This window comes from Heterodontus francisci, chromosome 48 (assembly GCF_036365525.1).
Source record: "Heterodontus francisci isolate sHetFra1 chromosome 48, sHetFra1.hap1, whole genome shotgun sequence".
Lineage (NCBI taxonomy): Eukaryota > Metazoa > Chordata > Chondrichthyes > Heterodontiformes > Heterodontidae > Heterodontus > Heterodontus francisci.
The window spans coordinates 2,720,904-2,743,020 of NC_090418.1; the positions used below are offsets into that span (position 1 = coordinate 2,720,904).

At 49.0% G+C, this 22,117-nt stretch overlaps 1 protein-coding gene across 1 annotated transcript; it reads right to left on the reverse strand.

The window, feature by feature from the left end:
- Positions 1-1,081: 1,081 nt before the first annotated feature.
- Positions 1,082-14,857, reverse strand: LOC137357326 (sodium/potassium-transporting ATPase subunit beta-2-like). The gene is made up of 5 exons (XM_068023580.1): positions 14,642-14,857; positions 3,498-3,626; positions 2,256-2,360; positions 1,921-2,126; positions 1,082-1,177 (listed from the first exon to the last, which is right to left on the reverse strand). The coding sequence occupies exons 1-5, from the start codon at positions 14,748-14,750 to the stop codon at positions 1,082-1,084; spliced, it is 645 nt and encodes a 214-aa protein (XP_067879681.1). The 5' UTR covers positions 14,751-14,857.
- Between the last annotated feature and the right edge of the window lie 7,260 nt (positions 14,858-22,117).

Genomic DNA, 22,117 nt, shown 5'->3' on the forward strand with positions numbered 1-22,117 from the left:
TACATTCCTCTGACACTGTTATACAGGAAATTAACTGTAGATAAAGTGAGCTAAGAATCTCTGTCTTCTGAGCCCATCTTGTGATCTCAGGAGAACTCTGCTGCAATCTCCTAAAGCTTTGTCAAGTTGGGGAAAGCCAAAGATTTGATTCAATATATCCTACTCAAACAAGCAAAAGCAAACTTCATATTCAATAAATAATATCAAGTTCTCTTCCAGCCCCTATAAACCTCCGCGATATCTGCACTCCTCTCACTCTGACCTCGTGACCATCCCCCGATTTTAATCGTATTAATGGCCGTGCCTTCAGCTGCCTGCTTTCTAAGCTCTGGAATTCCCTCCACCTCTCTCTCCTCCTTTAAGAATCTCCTTAAAACCGACCTCTTTGACCAAGCTTTTGGTCACCTGTCCTAATATCTCCTTATGTGTCTGGGTGTCTAATTGTGTTCTTGTGAAACACCTTGGTACAATTTACTATGTTCAAGGTGCTATATATATGAAAGTTGTTGTTGTTGACAAGCCCTTAACCCCTAAAAAAGACATAACCCTCTCTGGCTGCTCTACAGTTCAGTTCACTTAAACTTTCTTGGAATGAAGTTCTTCCCCTACATTCCTGAAACATACTACAACACAATACTGGGTCCTCGGCCTCTTTGGAACCTGGGAGGGCTAAGGCAGCAATGTCGATGCAGTGGAGTTAAGGTGAGAAGTATTAGGATTCGTTTAGGAAGCGGGATTTGTGCAGTCAGCTACAATCTATGTAGCAGTCCAGAAGCCAGCATGGTCCCTCACTCAGATGTGACGGACATGGTATTGAGACCACATTATCTACAGGTCAAGGGTCAACTGCTTAACAGCGACTCACAGCTGACAGGATATGCTTTAATGACTCATTGGCAAAGCAAGCGAACTTTCTGTGATCTAGTTTATCCTGGTAACTATTAAATAACTTACCCACTCATTCTGGTTATTTTTTCCCTATTGTATTCCGAAGCAATGGATTGGATGAGAGCAGAAGGGATGAAATGAAACAGGGATGGTTAGCTGAATTGAGGATGAAAGCTCCCAGGTGGAGAGATGGTCAATGTAACAGGCAACAAAGGTTCTGCAAATCACTAACCTTCCCTTCACAGGACACGTATGGAGTCTTCCCTTCACCAGGCAGGAACCCAATAATCTGAAAGGAAAAAAAGAAAAGTAAAAATATCTTGCATTTCTATTGCGCCTTTCACTGCCTCAGAATGTCACAAAGTGTTTTTCAGCCAATTAAGTGCTTTTTGAAATGTAGTTACCATTGTAATGTAGGGAACTCAGCAGCCAAGCGACGCACAGCAAGATCCCACAAACAACAATGTGCTAACGACCACATCATCTGTTTTAGTGATCTTGGTTGAGGGATTTTGGCCAATGATACTGGAGAGAACTCTCCTGCTCTTCCTGCCATCATGGACTTGATGAGTCAAATGGCCTCCTTCTGTAAACGACTCATTCAAGAGGGCAGACACTGGCTTGGTTTAATATCTCAGTACTGACCCTCCAACAGTGCAGCACTCCCTCAGTACTGACCCTCCGACCGTGCAGCGCTCCCTCAGTACTGACCCTCCGACCGTGCAGCGCTCCCTCAGTACTGACCCTCCGACAGTGCAGCACTCCCTCAGTACTGACCCTCCGACAGTGCAGCACTCCCTCAGTACTGACCCTCCGACAGTGCAGCACTCCCTCAGTACTGACCCTCCGACAGTGCAGCACTCCCTCAGTACTGACCCTCCGACAGTGCAGCACTCCTCAGTACTGACCCTCCGACAGTGCAGCACTCCCTCAGCACTGACCCTCCGACAGTGCAGCACTCCCTCAGCACTGACCCTCAACAATTCAACATGGTCGTGTATGAATCTAGTTGATGCAATCCCACAAACACACCTTATTCATCTTGATGAGAATGCAAGGTTTCCCTTCACTGTATCCATAGGTCTTGTCCTCTAGGCCCGAGCATTGGCCCAGCATGGTTCGATTAAACTGGCACGATCTTTTTGGCGTGTTCCTCACATTCCCGCTATCCTCTTGCAGGTAGTAATTCCCCGGTTTACACTGGTCATTGGTCGAAACTTGGATGCTGTCATTGTAGGCTAGAGGAACAAAAATATTCCACCATAAAACCTTCCTCCCTGCTGCAAGATGAACCAATCCAAACTTGGGAGAGCGATCAGAAAGCGTGAGGTAAAGTTATTAAGGGTTGCTCAGCGACATCTACTCACAGTCTAGATAAGTACTGAGGGCATGGACGTAACTCTGCCAGGTTGTTTCATGCGACACATTGAAGCCAACAAAAAGACTTGCTGTCCTTGGGCGGATCATCAGACCTACAATAAGAAAGTCACTCAGTACAAGACGATTCACTTGCCAAAGAATATTGGTGTAATTGCTATTGGACATCTTACAAAGCATTTACAGCACTGAAACAGGCCATTCAGCCCAACTGGACGATGCTGGCCTGTGTTTAAACTCCACACGAGCCTCCTCCAACCCCGTCAACAGAGCTTTTAACAAAATACGGAAGAAAACAATGGTCGTCATTTGGAATGGTCAGGGACATAGTAAGGCAGTGGGAAGAGATCTAGGGGTCATTTCAAACTTGCAGACTGGTATGGAGAGCAATCACAAGGTTAATGGAATGTTGGCCTTTAACTCAAGTGAGCTGGAATATAAAGAGGAGGAAGTGATGTTTCATAATAAAAACAAGAAATACTGGAACCACTCAGCAGGTCTGGCAGCATCTGTGGAAAGAGAAGCAGAGTTAACGTTTCGGGTCAGTGACCCTTCATCAGATGTTTCAGTTGTACCAGAGCCTTGGTCAGACTCCAACTGTAGTAACTGTGTTCAGTTCCCCAGGAAGGATATATTGGCCTTGGAGGGGGTGCAGTGCAGATTCACCAGAATGATACCGGGGCTAAAAGGGTTAAATAACGAGGACAGGTTTGCACAGACTAGGCTTGTATTCCCTCGAGTGTAGAAGATTAAGGGGTCATCTAATCAAGGTGTTTAAGATGATTAAAGGAGTTGATCGGGTCGATAGAGAGAAACTATTTCCTCTGGTGGGAGAAGACCAGAACAAGGGGGCAGAACTTAGAGCCAGGCCGTTCAGGGGTGATGTCAGGAAGCACTTCTTCACACAAAGGGGAGTGGAAATCTGGAACTCTCTCCCCAAAAGGCTGTTGAGGCCGGGGGTCAGTTGGAAATTTAAGACTGAGATGATAGAGTTTTGTTGGGTCAGGGCATCGAGGGATACAGAGATAAGGCAGACTGATGAGTTGAGGTACAGGTCAGCCACAACCTAATTGAATGGTAGAGCAGGCTTGAGGGCTGAATGGCCTCCTTCTGTTTCCAAAATGTCGGTGAAAAGAACAGAATGTAATTGGGTTATAATATAGTGTTGAGAATGTGTTCTCATTCGCTGTTGTATCAACTTTCATTCACTGCCCATATTCCCGACTGTTTACCTGGGTTTGTGATTCGGTCTTGATATTTTGGTGTGTATTCATTCACAGTCTGGAGCATCACCCACATGGTCAGGCTGAAGAGACCAGTCAGGAAGGTGTAAAAGACCACATAAAATAGCAGAATCAGCGCTGGAAGAGAACAGACCAAGCACAGTGTTAGTGTGTTCGTGGAGGAGATCTTTACTGCTGCTTTAATACTTTCCCCATTCAGGTTTAGTGACAGGGGTCTGTACAAAACTTGGAATGGTGTTGTTCTCTGGATGCCGGCTGTTGTGACATTGTAAACAAACCTGGCACAACTTCCTCTCCTCGGAATTCCCCATGGAATGTTGTGCGTGCCTTTACATAGAGCGTACAGCACAGAAACAGGCCATTCAGCCCATCTGCTCCATGCTGGTGGTTCTGCTCCACATGAGCCTCCTCCCACCCCTCTTCATCTCACCCTATCACCATATCCTTCTATTCCTTTCTCCCTCATGTTTTTATCCAGCTTCCCCTTAAATGTATCGATACTATCCACCTCAACCACTCCCTGTGATAGCGAGTTCCACATTCTCACCACTCTCTGGGGAAAGAAGTTTCTCCTGAATTCCCTATTGGATTTATTAGTGATTGTCTTATATTTATGGCACCTGGTTCTGGTCTCCCCCACAAGTGGAAACATCTTCTCTACGTCTACCCTCTCAAACCCTTTCCTAATTTTAAAGGCCTTTATCAGTTCACCCTTCAGCCTTCTCTCTCCTAGAGGCTGAGTTCCAGCCTGTTCAATCGTTCCTGATAGTTAACACCTTTCACTTTTGCTATCGTTCTGGTAAATTTTTTTTTGCACCTTTTCTGATGCTTCTTCAAGTTGTTTACTGCACAATGACCAGACGGAATCAGAGGGAATTGTTAGAACCCAAGTGTTGCTCAGTTAGAAACATTCCCAAACCTTTCTCATCCAGGGGCATGAAATTGTGAGCTCTCTGCTCATTCTTTTCCCATGGACTGTGGGTAGGCCCAGTGCAATTTGGTTGGTTTCAATGTGGAATCTCGAAGCACCGACACTGGGTGATCAAAGGGGCAAAAAGTGCTTCATTTCCAGCAGTCATGTTTCAACAAGGGGTAAAATCTATCCAGACAAAAATCCATGGTCTTGGAGGGGGTGCAGTGCAGACTCACCAGAATGATACCGGGGCTGAAAGGGTTAAAATATGAGGCCAGGTTGCCCTGACCTGGCTTGTATTCCCTCAAGTATCGAAGATTAAGGGGTGATCTAATGGAGGTGCTTAGTCTGATTGAAGGAGTCAAGGCAGCTCACCACCACCTTCTCCAGGGCTATAAATGCTGGCCTGGCCAGCGAAGCCCACATCCCATGAACATATAATAACAAAAAGTTGATCGGGTCAATAGAGAGAAACTATTTCCTCTGGTGGGGGGAGTCCAGAACAAGGGGGGCAGAACCTTCAAATTCGAGCCAGGCCGTTCAGGGGTGATGTCAGGAAACACTTCTTCACACAAAGGCGAGTGGAAATCTGGAACTCTCTCCCCCAAAAAAAAGCTGTTGAGGCTGGAGGTCAATCAGAAATTCAAAACGGAGATTGATAGATTTTTGTTGGGGAAGGGGATTAAGGGTTACGGAACCAAGGCGGGTAGAAGGAGTTAAGATACAAATCAGCCATGATCTAACTGAGTGGTGGAACAGGCTGGAGGGGCTGAATGGCCTCCCCCTGTTCCTATGTTCCTGAGTGAAAAATATTGCAGCTTTTGTGTGTAATTACACAAATAATATTGGTCCATTGTGACCAAGGGCGTAACCGAGGGGCGAGTGCCACAGACCCTATTTGTAGCAACATCTAAAAGTATATTTAAGACTTCACCAGAAATTTGCCACCAACTAAATCCCCTCCCCAAAAGTAATTCACACCCATAATTTAAACCATTAATTCTCTGTCTGAGTTTTAAATGAAAACACTTGTTTTAGTTGTAAAAATGTTGAGATGGGAGGGGGGGGGGGTGCGGGAAATTATTTTTTGACTGACATGCAAGAATCATCCAATTGTCTTTCAAATTGACCTTGGGAAAGGCAGTGATGATTGACACATTGACCTACCAGTGGTGTGAGAGTGGGGGCAGGCCAGTAGAAGACAGGACGTCCAATGATGAAAGTTCCAGGAGTATTTGCAATCAAAGTTGGCAACCCCAGATTGGGCAGAAGATTGACACTGAAGAGAGTGAAGGAACTCCTGGAACGGAATGTTGCTTGTCCATAGTCCACACAGTCACACCAACAATGGAATACAATATCTCACCACAGTTTGCAGTCTGCACCATTAGGTGAGGGTTTCAGTCAGTCTAAGGTTTGGATTCAATGTGTGATGTTTGCATTCCGGTCAACATTCCTTCTTCAGCCAACCACTGCCAACATTGGTGGAAACTCACCTCAGGGAACAATGGCTGTTGCATTTGCCTGAACAAAAGTCACTACACTTCCAGCTCATTCTGCAATGTCAAGCATGGCTTGGTGGGTAGCACTTTCACCTGGGCCTCAGAAAGCTGCAGGTTCAAATCCCACCCCAGAGACTTAAACACAAAATCTATGCTGTAACTCCCAGTGCAATACTGAGGGAAGATCAGTACTGAAGGAGTGCTGCCCTGTCAGAGGGTCAGTACTGAGGGAGCGCTGCGCTGATGGGGGATCAGTACTGAGGGAGCGCTGCGCTGTCGCAGGGGCAGCACTCAGGGAGTGCTGCACTGTCAGAGGGTCAGTACTGAGGGAGCGCTGCCCTGTCGGGGGATCAGTACTGAGGGAGCGCTGCGCTGTCGCAGGGGCAGCACTCAGGGAGTGCTGCACTGTCGGAGGGATCAGTACTGAGGGAGTGCTGCCCTGTCGGGGGATCAGTACTGAGGGAGTGCTGCACTGTCAGAGGGTCAGTACTGAGGGAGCGCTGCACTGTCAGAGGGTCAGTACTGAGGGAGCGCTGCACTGTCAGAGGGTCAGCACTGAGGGAGCGCTGCACTGTCAGAGGGTCAGCACTGAGGGAGCGCTGCCCTGTCGGGGGATCAGTACTGAGGGAGCGCTGCCCTGTCGGGGAATCAGTACTGAGGGAGCGCTGCACTGTCAGAGGGTCAGTACTGAGGGAGCGCTGCACTGTCAGAGGGTCAGTACTGAGGGAGCGCTGCACTGTCAGCGGGTCAGTACTGAGGGAGCGCTGCACTGTCAGAGGGGCAGCACTCAGGGAGTGCTGCACTGTCAGAGGGTCAGTACTGAGGGAGCGCTGCCCTGTCGGGGGATCAGCACTGAGGGAGCGCTGCACTGTCGCAGGGGCAGCACTGAGGGAGCGCTGCACAGTCAGAGGGTCAGCACTGAGGGAGCGCTGCACTGTCAGAGGGTCAGTACTGAGGGAGCGCTGCCCTGTCGGGGGATCAGCACTGAGGGAGCGCTGCCCTGTCGGGGGATCAGCACTCAGGGAGCGCTGCCCTGTCGGGGGATCAGCACTGAGGGAGCGCTGCCCTGTTGGGGGATCAGCACTGAGGGAGCGCTGCCCTGTCAGAGGGTCAGTACTGAGGGAGCGCTGCACTGTCGCAGGGGCAGCACTCAGGGAGTGCTGCACTGTCAGAGGGTCAGTACTGAGGGAGCGCTGCCCTGTCGGGGGATCAGCACTGAGGCAGCGCTGCACTGTCGCAGGGGCAGCACTGAGGGGGTGCTGCACTGTCAGAGGGGCTGCACTGTTGGTGGCCATATTTTGGTTGCGATGTTAAATCAAGGCTCCAGTTGTCCTCAGCTGGACATAAAAATAACTTACAGCCACTATTTGGAAGAAGAAGATGGGGGAGTTCTCCCCGGTGTCCCGGGGCCAATATTTATCCCTCAACCAACATCACTAAAACAGATGATCTGGTCATTATCACATTGCTGTTTGTGGGAGCTTGCTGTGCACAAATTAGCTGCCGTGTTTCCTACATTACAACAATGACTACACTTCAAATTGTACTTCATTGGCTGTGAAGCACTTTTGGATTTCCTGAGAGTGTGACAGTTGCTATAGAAATGCAAGTCTTTTTCTGCTCAGGCTGGGATTTTGTGAGGGTCAGTGGAGGCAGGGAATGGAGGCAGGGCGTGGGGGCAGGGCGTGGGGGCAGGGCGTGGGGGCAGGGCGTGGGGGCAGGGACCAGCTTTGAGATCCAACGATGTTGGAGAAATTATAATACAGATTGTGAATTGAGCTGAAACATTTTTTTGTTCTGAGTGTCTGCGATCCTTTTCCCCATCCCCAACAAAAATTTAAATATGACACACAGAAACCAACAGTTGCTCAACTGGTTAGGTTTCGGCTCTCTAAATGTACGCTGCCCTCTCTCCGGCGAGATACGGTAACCTCCAGACTCGATCGGGAAGCTCCCCCGGGCCAAACTAGCTCGGTAACTGCTCTGTTTGGTAATATTTGATGCTGCTACAATCCAAGTCCACACCAGCTACAATGAAAGCACCCTTTCCCCAGTCACCAAACCACCGAACCCATGAAAGGTGCATTGGTATTCAGTCTGGTAAAAGTTCTGATATCATAAGCAATAGGAGCAGGAATAGACCATTCGGCCCCTCAAGCACAATTCGATAAGATCATGGCTGATCCTTGACTCCAACTCCACTTTCCCGCACCATCCCCATATCCGTCGATTTCCTTAGTGCCCCAAAATCTATCGATCTCAGTCTTCAATATACTCAGTGATTGAACATCCACAACCCTCTGGGGCAGAGAATTCCAAAAAGATTCACAGCCATCTTTTCACTTAATGAATAAGTTAATCATAGAATCCTACAGCACAGAAGGAGGCCATTCAGCCCATTGTGTCTGTGCTGTCTCTTTGAAAGAGCTATCCAATCAGTCCCACTCCCCCCTGCTCTTTCCCCACAGCTCTATAAATTTCCCCTCTTCCACTATTTCTCCAATTTCCTTTTGAAAGTTACTATTGAATCTGCTTCCACCGCCCTTTCAGGCAGCGCGTTCCAGATCACAACAACTCACTGTGTAAAAACATTCTCCTCATCTCCCCCTCTGGGTCTTTTACTGATTATCTTCAATCTGTGTCCCTCTGGTTACCGAGCCTCCTGTCACTGGAAACACTTTCTCCTTATTTACTCCATCAAAACCCCTCATTATTTTGAACACCTCTATTAAATTTCCCCTTAACCTTCTCTTCTCTAGAGAGAACAATCCCAGCTTCTCCAGTCTCTCCACATTAACCGAAGTCCCTCATCCCTGGGACCATTCCAGTAAATCTCTTCCACACCCTCTCCACAGCCTTGACATCCTTCCTAAAGAGCGAGGCCCAGAATTGAACAGAATATTCCGACTGAGGCCGAACCAATGGTTTACCATAACTTCCTTGTTTTTTTTATTTACAAAACCAAGGATTCCGTATACCTTCTTAACTGTCTTCTCAACTTCTCCTGTAACCTTCAAAGACTCGGGGAGAAACAATTCCTGGTCTCTCTGTTCCTGCACTCTCTTTAAAATAGTATTTAGTTTACATTGCATCTCCTCATTCTTCCGATCAAAATCAATCACTACAACACTCTCTGTTAAACCTCTGTTTAAACAGGAGGGAGGTCACTCCCCACAGCTCCTTCTCCAAAGGAACATGAAGTTATGATGAGTACAGAAAGTTAGCGTGTATTCCCCCACAGCAAAGGACCCCAAGACTGAATACTTTACTGCAAGTGGCTAATGTCAATCACATGTTGTGGGATAGTTAGACAAATATGTTGAAGAAGATAAATATGAAAATGAGCACAGGGGAAGAGCTGGGGAATGGAGGCAGTGGAGCTAGTTTCAGTGTGCAGCCAGCATGGGTGAAATGGACTGAATGGCCTCTTTGTACAATCGGGGAAAAGTCTATCCTCAAAATAACAGCCACTCACATTTTGATTTCAGAGCAGGGGAGCGTCTCCTCTGGTACGTGATCTAAGTGGGACTAGTGAGTGAGAGTGGAAGTTTAGAGACGCCACCATCCAATGTGGTGATTGGGCAAACCTGGGCTGACTCTCCCTCCAACCCTCTGCAGGATCTGAGGCCAATTACAGCAGCCCAAGAGCAGACATCTGAACTCAGTGCACCTTCCAAACCCTAGAAGGACCAGGGCAGCAAATACATGGGAACACCACCACCTGCAAGTTCCCCTCCAAGTCACACACAATCCTGACTTGGAACTATATCGCCGTTCCTTCACTGTCACTGGGTCAAAATCCTGGAACTCCCTTCCTAACAGCACTGTGGGATTTAGATGTTTCAGTAAGAACAGAGAAGATGGTAAAAGAGGGGGGGGGGGTGGCATTGTTAATCAAGGAGAGTATTACAGCGACAGAAAGGACGTTTGAGGACTCGTCTACTGAGGTAGTATGGGCCGAGGTTAGAAACAGGAGAGGTGAGGTCACCCTGTTGGGAGTCTTTTATAGACCTCCAAATAGTTCCAGAGATGTAGAGGAAAGGATAGCGAAGATGATTCTCGACAGGGGCGAGAGTAACAGGGTAGTTGTTATGGGGGACTTTAACTTTCCAAATATCGACTGGAAATACTATAGTTCGAGTACTTTAGATGGGTCAGTTTTTGTCCAGTGTGTGCAGGAGGGTTTTCTGACACAGTATGTAGACATGCCAACCAGGGGCGATGCCACATTGGATTTGGTACTGGGTAATGAACCCGGCCAGGTGTTAGATTTAGATGTAGGTGAGCACTTTGGTGACAGTGATCACAATTCGGTTAGGTTTACCTTAGCGATGGGCAGGGACAGGTATATTCCGCAGGGCAAGAATTATAGCTGGGGGAAAGGAAATTATGATGCGATTAGGCAAGATTTAGGATGCGTAGGATGGGGAAGGAAACTGCAGGGGATGGGAACAATCAAAATGTGGAGCTTCTTCAAAGAGCAGCTACTGCGTGTCCTTGATAAGTATGTACCTGTGAGGCAGGGAGGAAGTTGTCGAGCGAGGGAGCCGTGGTTTACTAAAGAAGTTGAAGCGCTTGTCAAGAGGAGGAAGAAGGCTTATGTTAGGATGAGACGTGAAGGCTCAGTTAGGGCGCTTGAGAGTTACAAGCTAGCCAGGAAGGATCTAAAGGGAGAGCTAAGAAGAGCAAGGAGAGGACACGTGAAGTCATTGGCGGATAGGATCAGGGAAAACCCTAAGGCTTTCTATAGGTATATCAGGAATAAAAGAATGACTAGAGTTAGATTAGGGCCAATCAAGGATAGTAGTGGGAAGTTGTGTGTGGAATCAGAGGAGATAGGGGAAGTGTTAAATGAATATTTTGCGTCAGTATTTACAGTAGAGAAAGAAAATGTTGTCGAGGAGAATACTGAGATTCAGGCTACTAGGCTAGATGGGATTGAGGTTCACAAGGAGGAGGTGTTATCAATTTTGGAAAGTGTGAAAATAGATAAGTCCCCTGGGCCAGATGGGATTTATCCTAGGATTCTCTGGGAAGCCAGGGAGGAGATTGCAGAGCCGTTGTTGTTGATCTTTATGTCGTCATTGTCGACAGGAGTAGTGCCGGAGGACTGGAGGATAGCAAATGTTGTCCCCTTGCTCAGGAAGGGGAGTAGAGACAGCCGTGGTAATTATAGACCAGTGAGCCTTACTTCGGTTGTGGGTAAAATGTTGGAAAAGATTATAAGAGATAGGATTTATAATCATCTTGAAAAGAATAAGTTCATTAGCGATAGTCAGCACGGTTTTGTGACGGGTAGGTCGTGCCTCACAAACCTTATTGAGTTTTTCGAGAAGGTGACCAAACAGGTGGATGAGGGTAAAGCAGTGGATGTGGTGTATATGGATTTCAGTAAGGCGTTTGATAAGGTTCCCCATGGTAGGCTATTGCAGAAAATACGGAAGTATGGGGTTGAAGGTGATTTAGAGCTTTGGATCAGACATTGGCTAGCTGAAAGAAGACAGAGGGTGGTGGTTGATGGCAAATGTTCATCCTGGAGTTTAATTACTAGTGGTGTACCGCAAGGATCTGTTTTGGGGCCACTGCTGTTTGTCATTTTTATAAATGACCTGGAAGAGGGTGTAGAAGGGTGGGTTAGTAAATTTGCGGATGACACTAAGGTCGGTGGACTTGTGGATAGTGCCGAAGGATGTTGTAGGGTACAGAGGGACATAGATAGGCTGCAGAGCTGGGCTGAGAGATGGCAAATGGAGTTTAATGCGGAAAAGTGCGAGGTGATTCACTTTGGAAGGAGTAACAGGAATACAGAGTACTGGGCTAATGGGAAGATTCTTGGTAGTGTAGATGAACAGAGAGATCTTGGTGTCCAGGTGCATAAATCCCTGAAGGTTGCTACCCAGGTTAATAGGGCTGTTAAGAAGGCATATGGTGTGTTAGCTTTTATTAGTAGGGGGATCGAGTTTCGGAGCCACGAGGTCATGCTGCAGCTGTACAAAACTCTGGTGAGACCGCACCTGGAGTATAGCGTGCAGTTCTGGTCACCGCATTATAGGAAGGATGTGGAAGCTTTGGAAAGGGTGCAGAGGAGATTTACTAGGATGTTGCCTGGTATGGAGGGAAGGTCTTACGAGGAAAGGCCGAGGGACTTGAGGTTGTTTTCGTTGGAGAGAAGGAGGAGGAGAGGTGACTTAATAGAGACATACAAGATAATCAGAGGGTTAGATAGGGTGGATAGTGAGAGTCTTTTTCCTTGGATGGTGATGGCAAACACGAGGGGACATAGCTTTAAGTTGAGGGGTGATAGATATAGGACAGATGTCAGAGGTAGTTTCTTTACTCAGAGAGTAGTAGGGGCGTGGAACGCCCTGCCTGCAGCAGTAGTAGACTCGCCAACTTTAAGGGCATTTAAGTGGTCATTGGATAGACATATGGATGAAAATGGAATAGTGTAGGTCAGATGGTTTCACAGGTCGGCGCAACATCGAGGGCCGAAGGGCCTGTACTGTGCTGTAATGTTCTAATTCTAATACCTACCCCAAATGGACTGGAGTGGTTCAAGAAGGCAGCTCACCACCACCTTCTCAAGGGCAATTCGAGATGGGCAATAAATGCTGGCCTGGCCAGTGATGCCCACATTCTGAGAATGAATTTTGAAAAGACTCGCCATCAAACCGGGTCTGTAATTCTCATTAACGTGGTGGTCTGAACCAAACCACACTGTGGTGTACAGGAGGCTGGATGATCTGCTCTGTGTGGTTCCAACACAAGTTCACGAAATGCCCCCCCCCCCCTACCCTGAGAAGCAGCAATAGTGTCAATTGTGGTGGGGAGGGGGGAGGTTGAAGTGAGAGGGAGAGGATTGTCCAGGTTATAACACTGCAGCTGCCAAGCAATGCATTTACTTTGCTGAACTGTACAATACAGTGCATTGTAGCTCAGCACAGCCTCAGCACACAGATTAATACACTAATGAATAACCATTTCAGCTGTAATAATATGCATTATATTTATTGAACAGCCTGGGTTGGCAATGATCCAACCCAGGCCGAGTAATGTTTAACCGTGGCCACATCCAGCTTCTCTTGAAGGGGCTATCTCACAGGAACAGGAGGAGGCCATTCAGCCCCTTGTGCCTGTTCCGACATTCAGTGAGATCATGGCCGATCTGTGACCTAACTTTGTATCCTTTAATATACAACATCAATTCCACCTACCCCCAACAAACACACAAATTAAACTGAATTCACAAAGCCCCAATCAGGCAGACAAGAATCAATAACGTTCAAAACTGCGATAAATTTGTACTTTGTGCGAGGACACAGGAAAGATTTAGGTCTATGCAGGATTAAAGCCTATCTACCATCTGCTGGGTTACACACTGACAGACTGTTTCTGGTTTGTTACTTCTCTTCTCTTGTAAAGGTTGGAGAGCTGAGCACAGAAGATGGGACAAATCCATTTCCTATCCGTCCCCTCCAGGGCAACCTCCAGTCTGTTCAACCCCCTTCCCTCCCTCCCTCACCTCCCAAACACCACTGAGCTTTATGGGAGGTGTCCAGGAGTATTTTTAATTCTTATAAGCAGAGAAATCTCTGGGCCGTCCAGCAGCTGCTGGATTATTAAACATACACACGTACTCACACGTCGAGCTGCAGAACCAGTTCAGGTACAATCTGAGGATACTGAAAACCACACACAGCAACAGAGAACACCAGCCGCCCGCCCCCCACCCCCCCCCACCCTGCAGAGTGCTCATTGACCAGGGTTTGAATGACCAGTTTAGAGGGCAATTACAGTCAGCTGCCTCATTATTCCACAAGGAAGCAAACGCAGAACATTGCAGGTATTCCGGTCACCATCCCGTCTCAGCCTGGGGATCCTGAAAGTCAAGATCCGAGGGTGAGGGGAAATCGCCAGATCCCTGCCCAGGAGGTGCCCAGCACCCTGACAGTCTTCGGTGTGTTTTCCAGTCAAGTATTTAACTCCTCTTTACGGGAGGCTGGGGGGTGCGAGGGGGCCTAGACCCTGTATTCGGGAGGGTGGGGGGTGCGAGGGGGCCTAGCCCCTGTATTCGGGAGGGTGGGGGGTGCGAGGGGGCCTAGCCCCTGTATTCGGGAGGGTGGGGGGGGGGGGTGAGAGGGGGCCTAGCCCCTGTATTCGGGAGGGGGGGGGGTAAGCCCCTGCCTCTGGGGGTACAGCCCCTTCTTTCTGATGCAAGACATTCCCTCCAAACATCAGCAGTGGCAGCTCAGAAACTCCCTTAGAAGTGGGGAATGAGAGTGTATCAGGGAATGCTGCCAATATATCCCCATGCAGGGAACTCCAGGAGAGACCCTTCCCCTATCTCCACCACCCCAGCCATTAACTCAGCCTCCAGCAGCTCCTGTACAGGTCAAAGCCCCTTTACAAAGACAGCCTGGAAATTGAAAAAACGACCGGCAAATCGATCTGGGTCAGAGACACAAAGGCTGGAAACTTGACTCTAACTTTGAATCTCCATTGCAATGAACCCAGACACTGCCGCTGGCGGAACTGCAAGGATTCCTCACTCACTCACTGACGTGCTCGCTCACTCACTCACTCCATCACTCACTCACACCCACACTTATGCACTGGCTCACTTGCTCACTCACTCACGCATTTGCTCACTCACATACTCACTCACTCACTCCCTTACTCATTCACTAGCTCGCTCACTCACTTGCTCACTCACTTACCCCAGCTCGACCCAGTCCTGCCCATAAATTCCTGGGTCCTCGGGTTCCACAGAAACTCTCTCCACTCGTCCATCACTTGACCACAGGATTTTTTGTCTTTTGGGGCCATCTTCACTCTAACTAGAGGTGATCAAAAAGAGAATGATATTTTAGTACAAGAGGTTCCCCTGATAAATACAGTTCAAAGCACTGAAACAGAGGTTTTGCGATGCAGCCAGACCAGTTGCAAGAAAGATGCACTTAATACTCCGAAGGCTTTATAATCCTCCTCCTACTTAATATTCATGAATGCAAATCACACCCCCTCTCCTTATTAATATTAATTTATCCATATATTATCTTGTATTGAAATCAATTTCAACATTTCCACCCACCCAGTTCCCCTCCAAAGGTGTATGGGGTCTAGGTGAGATTCCACAAGCACCTCCTATGCCACAGCAAGTCACCCCACACAGTGGAAAGGGTGGCAGGCTAATCGACTGCAAGAGGCAGCACATCAAAGCCCAATCCTGTCCCTGCCTGATGCCCACACGCCCACGCACCTGTCCAATAGGAACGTAGGAAGAATTAGGAACAGGAGGAGGCCATTCAGCCCCTCTAGCCTGTTCCTCCATTCAATTAGATCATCTCCGATCTGTATTTTAACTCCATTTACCCACCTTGGTTCCGTGACCCTTAATCCCCTTCCCCAACAAAATACTCTTGGTGCTGACATTTCCAACTGACCCCCATCCTCAACAGCTTTCTGGGGGGAGAGAGTTCCAGATTTCCACTCCCCTTTGTGTGAAGAAGTGTTTCCTGACATCACCCCTGAACGGCCTGGCTCGAATTTGAAGGTTCTGCCCCCCTTGTTCTGGACTCCCCCCACCAGAGGAAATAGTTTCTCTCTATTGACCTGATCAACTCCTTTAATCATCTTAAACCCCTCGATTAGATCACCCCTTAATCTTCTCTCCCGCCATCAATGGCATTCCCAGGAAAGCCTGATCTAGCACAATCCCCCGGCCACTATTTAAAAACACAGATTATCCAGGTCCTTATCACATTGCTGCTTTGTGGGATCTTGCTGTGCGCCAATTGGCTGCTGCGTTTCCCACAACAGTGGCTAGACTGCAAAATAACAAGTTGGCTGCGAAGCACTCTGGGTGTTGGAGACGACCAGCTTTCCTCGCTTTGACTTTTGAGAACTATGTAAATTGAGTTTACCTTTTTGTTTAACAGGCGCCCCCTTTTGTTAGGTGTTTTCGGTCTTTCAGCGGGTTCCACACTGCATGGGGCCTGTGAATGAATGTCCAGTAATAGGTAACACTGGAGACTACATTCAGGCCTGTTTGTACTTTCTCCAAACTCCTGGTCAAACCCTGGTCGGTGCAATTGGGCAGATGCTTTCGACTTTGTCCCTTCGCTCTCTGAGACCAGAATAGAATTATGAATATTAAGTTATTATTAGACAGAGAGAGAGAGAGAAATATACATCTCACTTCAAAAGAACAATACGATACTCATTGGGGAATGGCTCTTGGGGAAGGTGTATAAGTGCTGCCACGGCAACTGATGTTTGACCAATTGATGTTGTGGTCAGCATTATGATGCCATCCAGGAGACTGGACATGCTCACCTCACTAACACTGCAGCAAAGTTAGCTTTCATTGTCATGGCATTGAGAGCAGCCTAACCATTTCCTTTCAGAATGACGTGTGTCAAAGCAGTGAACCCAATAAATGATTCAGCGCCGTTTACTCAAACTGGGGGACTTGAGAAGCTTGTGAAAATACGCAGGAGATATTCTGTCCTGGGACTGGATCATCAAATGCTGATTGGCTGCTGAAGCCCTCACTCATTCCTTTGTCACCTCCAGACTCGACTATTCCAATGCACTCCTGACCAGCCTCCCATCTTCTCCCCTCCATAAACTTCAGCTCGTCCAAAACTCTGCTGCCCCGTGTCCTGACTCGCACCGAGTCCCGTTCACCCATCACCCAGTGTGCTCGCTGACCTAAGAACATCAGAAATAGGAGCAGGAGTAGGCCATTCGGCCCCTCGAGCCTGCCCCACCATTCAATAAGACAATGGCTGATCTGATTGTGGCCTTAACTCCACTACCCTGCTGACACCCCCCACAAGCTACATCGGCTCCCGGTCCGGCAACACCTCAATTTAAAAATTCTCATCCTCACTTTCAAATCTCTCCATGGCCTCGCCCCCTCCCTATCTCTGTAATACCCTCCAGCCTCACAACCCTCCGAGATCCCTGCCCTCCTCCAATTCTGGCCTCTTGACCATCCCCCGATTTCCATCGCTTCACCATTGGCGGCTGTGCCTTCAGCTGCCTGGGGCCCCAAGCTCTGGAATTCCCTCCCTAAACCCTCTCCACCTCTCCGTTCTCCTTAAAACCTCCCTCTTTGACCAAGCTTTTGGTTCTAAATCTCCTTATGTGGTTAAATGTCAAATTTTATCTGGTAGCATTCCTGTGATTTACTTAGGGACGTTTTACAATATTACTGGCGCTATATAAATTCAAGTTAGTGTTATTGAATGAGTTCCAAGCAGTGCCTACTTTGCACAAACTGACATTAAAGGGCTGGGCAATGCCAGTGACCCCTGGCCTCCCTCCTGGGCAATGCCAGTGACCCCTGGCCTCCCTCCCCCTGAACAATCAGGAGGAAGGAACCATAAATTACAGATGAGTTCTTCAAATTATAACACGAAAGAAAACATACAGTACCTGAATTAATAATCATCAGATCAGATTTGAAGAGGCTTCAACTGGCTGCAGATTGCACCCAGTAAACAAGTGGGCACCTTCTGCCGACACGGCAGATCCACCCGACACAGACGAGCCAATAATCCAGGCTGACACTTCCAGTGTAGGACTGAGGGAGTGCCGCACTGTCGGAGGGTCAGTACTGAGGGAGTGCTGCACTGTCTGAGGGTCAGTACTGAGGGAGTGCCGCACTGTCTGAGGGTCAGTACTGAGGGAGTACCGCACTGTCTGAGGGTCAGTACTGAGGGAGTGCCGCACTGTCGGAGGGTCAGTACTGAGGGAGTGCCGCACTGTCGGAGGGTCAGTACTGAGGGAGTGCCGCACTGTCGGAGGGTCAGTACTGAGGGAGTGCCGCACTGTCGGAGGGTCAGTACTGAGGGAGTGCCGCACTGTCGGAGGGTCAGTACTGAGGGAGTGCCGCACTGTCGGAGGGTCAGTACTGAGGGAGTGCCGCACTGTCGGAGGGTCAGTACTGAGGGAGTGCCGCACTGTCGGAGGGTCAGTACTGAGGGAGTGCCGCACTGTCGGAGGGTCAGTACTGAGGGAGTGCCGCACTGTCGGAGGGTCAGTACTGAGGGAGTGCCGCACTGTCGGAGGGTCAGTACTGAGGGAGCGCGGCACTGTCGGAGGGTCAGTACTGAGGGAGCGCCGCACTGTCGGAGGGTCAGTACTGAGGGAGCGCCGCACTGTCGGAGGGTCAGTACTGAGGGAGCGCCGCACTGTCGGAGGGTCAGTACTGAGGGAGCGCCGCACTGTCGGAGGGTCAGTACTGAGGGAGCGCCGCACTGTCGGAGGGTCAGTACTGAGGGAGCGCCGCACTGTCGGAGGGTCAGTACTGAGGGAGTGCCGCACTGTCGGAGGGTCAGTACTGAGGGAGTGCCGCACTGTCGGAGGGTCAGTACTGAGGGAGTGCCGCACTGTCGGAGGGTCAGTACTGAGGGAGTGCCGCACTGTCGGAGCGTCAGTACTGAGGGAGTGCCGCACTGTCAGAGGGTCAGTACTGAGGGAGTGCCGCACTGTCTGAGGGTCAGTACTGAGGGAGTGCCGCACTGTCTGAGGGTCAGTACTGAGGGAGTGCCGCACTGTCGGAGGGTCAGTACTGAGGGAGTGCCGCACTGTCGGAGGGTCAGTACTGAGGGAGTGCCGCACTGTCGGAGGGTCAGTACTGAGGGAGTGCCGCACTGTCAGAGGGTCAGTACTGAGGGAGTGCCGCACTGTCTGAGGGTCAGTACTGAGGGAGTGCCGCACTGTCTGAGGGTCAGTACTGAGGGAGTGCCGCACTGTCTGAGGGTCAGTACTGAGGGAGTGCCGCACTGTCGGAGGGTCAGTACTGAGGGAGTGCCGCACTGTCGGAGGGTCAGTACTGAGGGAGTGCCGCACTGTCGGAGGGTCAGTACCGAGGGAGTGCCGCACTGTCGGAGGGTCAGTACCGAGGGAGTGCCGCACTGTCGGAGGGTCAGTACCTTGGGAGTGCCGCACTGTCGGAGGGTCAGTACTGAGGGAGTGCCGCACTGTCGGAGGGTCAGTACTGAGGGAGTGCCGCACTGTCGGAGGGTCAGTACTGAGGGAGTGCCGCACTGTCGGAGGGTCAGTACTGAGGGAGTGCCGCACTGTCGGAGGGTCAGTACTGAGGGAGTGCCGCACTGTCGGAGGGTCAGTACTGAGGGAGTGCCGCACTGTCGGAGGGTCAGTACTGAGGGAGTGCCGCACTGTCGGAGGGTCAGTACTGAGGGAGTGCCGCACTGTCGGAGGGTCAGTACTGAGGGAGTGCCGCACTGTCGGAGGGTCAGTACTGAGGGAGTGCCGCACTGTCGGAGGGTCAGTACTGAGGGAGTGCCGCACTGTCGGAGGGTCAGTACTGAGGGAGTGCCGCACTGTCGGAGCGTCAGTACTGAGGGAGTGCCGCACTGTCAGAGGGTCAGTACTGAGGGAGTGCCGCACTGTCTGAGGGTCAGTACTGAGGGAGTGCTGCACTGTCGGAGGGTCAGTACTGAGGGAGCCCTGCACTGTCAGAATGTCAGTACTGAGGGAGTGCTGCACTGTCGGAGGGTCAGTACTGAGGGAGTGCTGCACTGTCGGAGGGTCAGTACTGAGGGAGTGCTGCACTGTCAGAGATGTTAAACCGAGGACCTGTCTGCTCTCTCAGGTGAATGTAAAAGATCGCACGGCCACTATTTGGAAGAAGAGCAGGGGAGTTCTCAACGGTGTCCTGAGGCCAATATTTATACCTCAACCAATATCATTGAAAAACAGATGATCTGGGTCATGATCACATTGCTGTTTGTGGGATCTTGCTGTGTTTGAAGTGGCTGCTGAAGTTCCTACATTAAAACAGTGATCACACTTCAAAAGTCACTTCATTGGCTAGAAAGCACTTTCGGAGGTAGTGAAAGGTGCTAATGAAATGCAAGTTCTTTCTTGTCAAGCAAGGGACTGATATTTTTTCAATGACCAGCAGGTGTCAGAGCTGAGCTGTCTATTCTGGCCTCTTGCACATCCCAATTTTAATTGTTCCACTGTTTCTCCCCAGTCTGTTTATCCCGGGATCATTAGTGAGCTGATTTCCCCTTTGACACAATGAAGCTTGTCCTGTACTTTCCAGAATATTTTCCTGCATGCCTTACCAAAAAAAATCATGGTGGATAAAAGAAATTCAAAATATTTTAGCCCTCATTCTGATAAACTGTGTGTTTTCCAATGGCCTGTAAAATTCAGGTGAAATACATTGCATCCTGTGATATAGGTCTAGCATCTTTTCCTAAGTCCCAAAAACAGACGGGGTGAGATCAGACTGCACTAGGTGAGGGGTTGAGATCCTGCTTTACGTTGTTAGGTATGTAGATGGAGTTGAGATACACATCCACCACAATCTAACTGAATGGTGGAACACAATTGGAGTACTGTGTCCAGTTCTGGGCACTGCACCTTCGGAACAATGTGAAGGCATTGGGGAGACTGCAGAGAGGATTTCGAAGAATGGTTGCAGGGATGAGAAATCAATTGGAGAAGCCTGGACCGTTCTCCTTGGAGAAGAGAAGGTCGAGAGGAGATTTGATAGAGGTGTTCAAAATCATGAAGTGTCTGGACAGAGCAGACAGAAACTGTTCCCACTGGCTGAAGGGTCAAGAAAGAGAGGACACCAATTTAAAGTGATTGGCAAAAGAACCAATGGCAACATGAGGAAAAACGTTTTTCCGCAGCGAGTGTTTAGGATCTGGAATACACAGAGTGTGGTGGAGGCAGGTTCAGTGTGTGTTTAGGATCTGGAATGCACTGTCTGAGAGTGCGGTGGAGGCAGGTTCAGTGAGGGCTTAGGATCTGGAATACACTGTGTGAGAGTGTGGTGGAGGCAGGTTCAGTGTGTGTTTAGGATCTGGAAAGCACTGTCTGAGAGTGTGGTGGAGGCAGGTTCAGTGAGTGTTTAGGATCTGGAATGCACTGTCTGAGAGTGCGGTGGAGGCAGGTTCAGTGTGTTTAGGATCAGGAACGCACTGTCTGAGAGTGTGGTGGAGGCAGGTTCAGTGTGTGTTTAGGATCTGGAATGCACTGTCTGAGAGTGTGGTGGAGGCAGGTTCAGTGTGTGTTTAGGATCTGGAATGCACTGTCTGAGAGTGTGGTGGAGGCAGGTTCAGTGAGTGTTTAGGATCTGGAATGCACTGTCTGAGAGTGCGGTGGAGGCAGGTTCAGTGAGTGTTTAGGATCAGGAACGCACTGTCTGAGAGTGTGGTGGAGGCAGGTTCAGTGAGTGTTTAGGATCTGGAATGCACTGTCTGAGAGTGTGGTGGAGGCAGGTTCAGTGTGTGTTTAGGATCTGGAATGCACTGTCTGAGAGTGCGGTGGAGGCAGGTTCAGTGAGTGTTTAGGATCAGGAACGCACTGTCTGAGAGTGCGGTGGAGGCAGGTTCAGTGAGTGTTTAGGATCTGGAATGCACTGTCTGGGAGTGTGGTGGAGGCAGGTTCAGTGAGTGTTTAGGATCTGGAATGCACTGTCTGAGAGTGTGGTGGAGGAAGGTTCAATCGAGGCTTTCAAAAGAGAATTGGATAATTATTTGAAGAGGAAAAAAATTGCAGGGCTACGGGGAAAGGATGAGAGAATGGGACTAGGTGAGATGCTCTTGCAGAGAGCCAGCACGGACATGACGGGCCTAATGGCCTCCTTCTGTGCTGTAGCCATTCTATGATACTGTGATTCTAGAACAGACCCAAGTCTCTGAATGGCCCTGTCCTGTTTCTAATTTACAATATGTGTGCTTTGCTGCATTAACGTAAATCTTCTTCGATAACACATCACAAGACACAGAAACAAAACAGGAAAAATAAAATTGCTTCTAATTTAGAAACTTCAATAATGAGACTGTCTGCAAACCCTCACCAAGGTTCCAGTGAAAAGAAAGACAGGCTTGCATTTCTATAGCACCTTTCACAAACTCAGGACGTCCCAAAGTGCTTTTTGAAATGCAGTCACTGTTGTACGGGGCTAGCCACTGATATGTTACATCACGGACATTCGATTAAATTATTGACTCAGCCATGGACATGGGTTAATTAATCTGTATATAACATGTATAGCCAATCTAATGCCATCAAGACACAGTCTGATTTAAAATGCATTTCTCCTATAAATAAAGTAGCTAAGCATACAAACATTAATGGAGAGCAGCACAATGGTATTAGCTAGCTAGCAAGTAAAATAGTGTGCAATGCCACTGTGA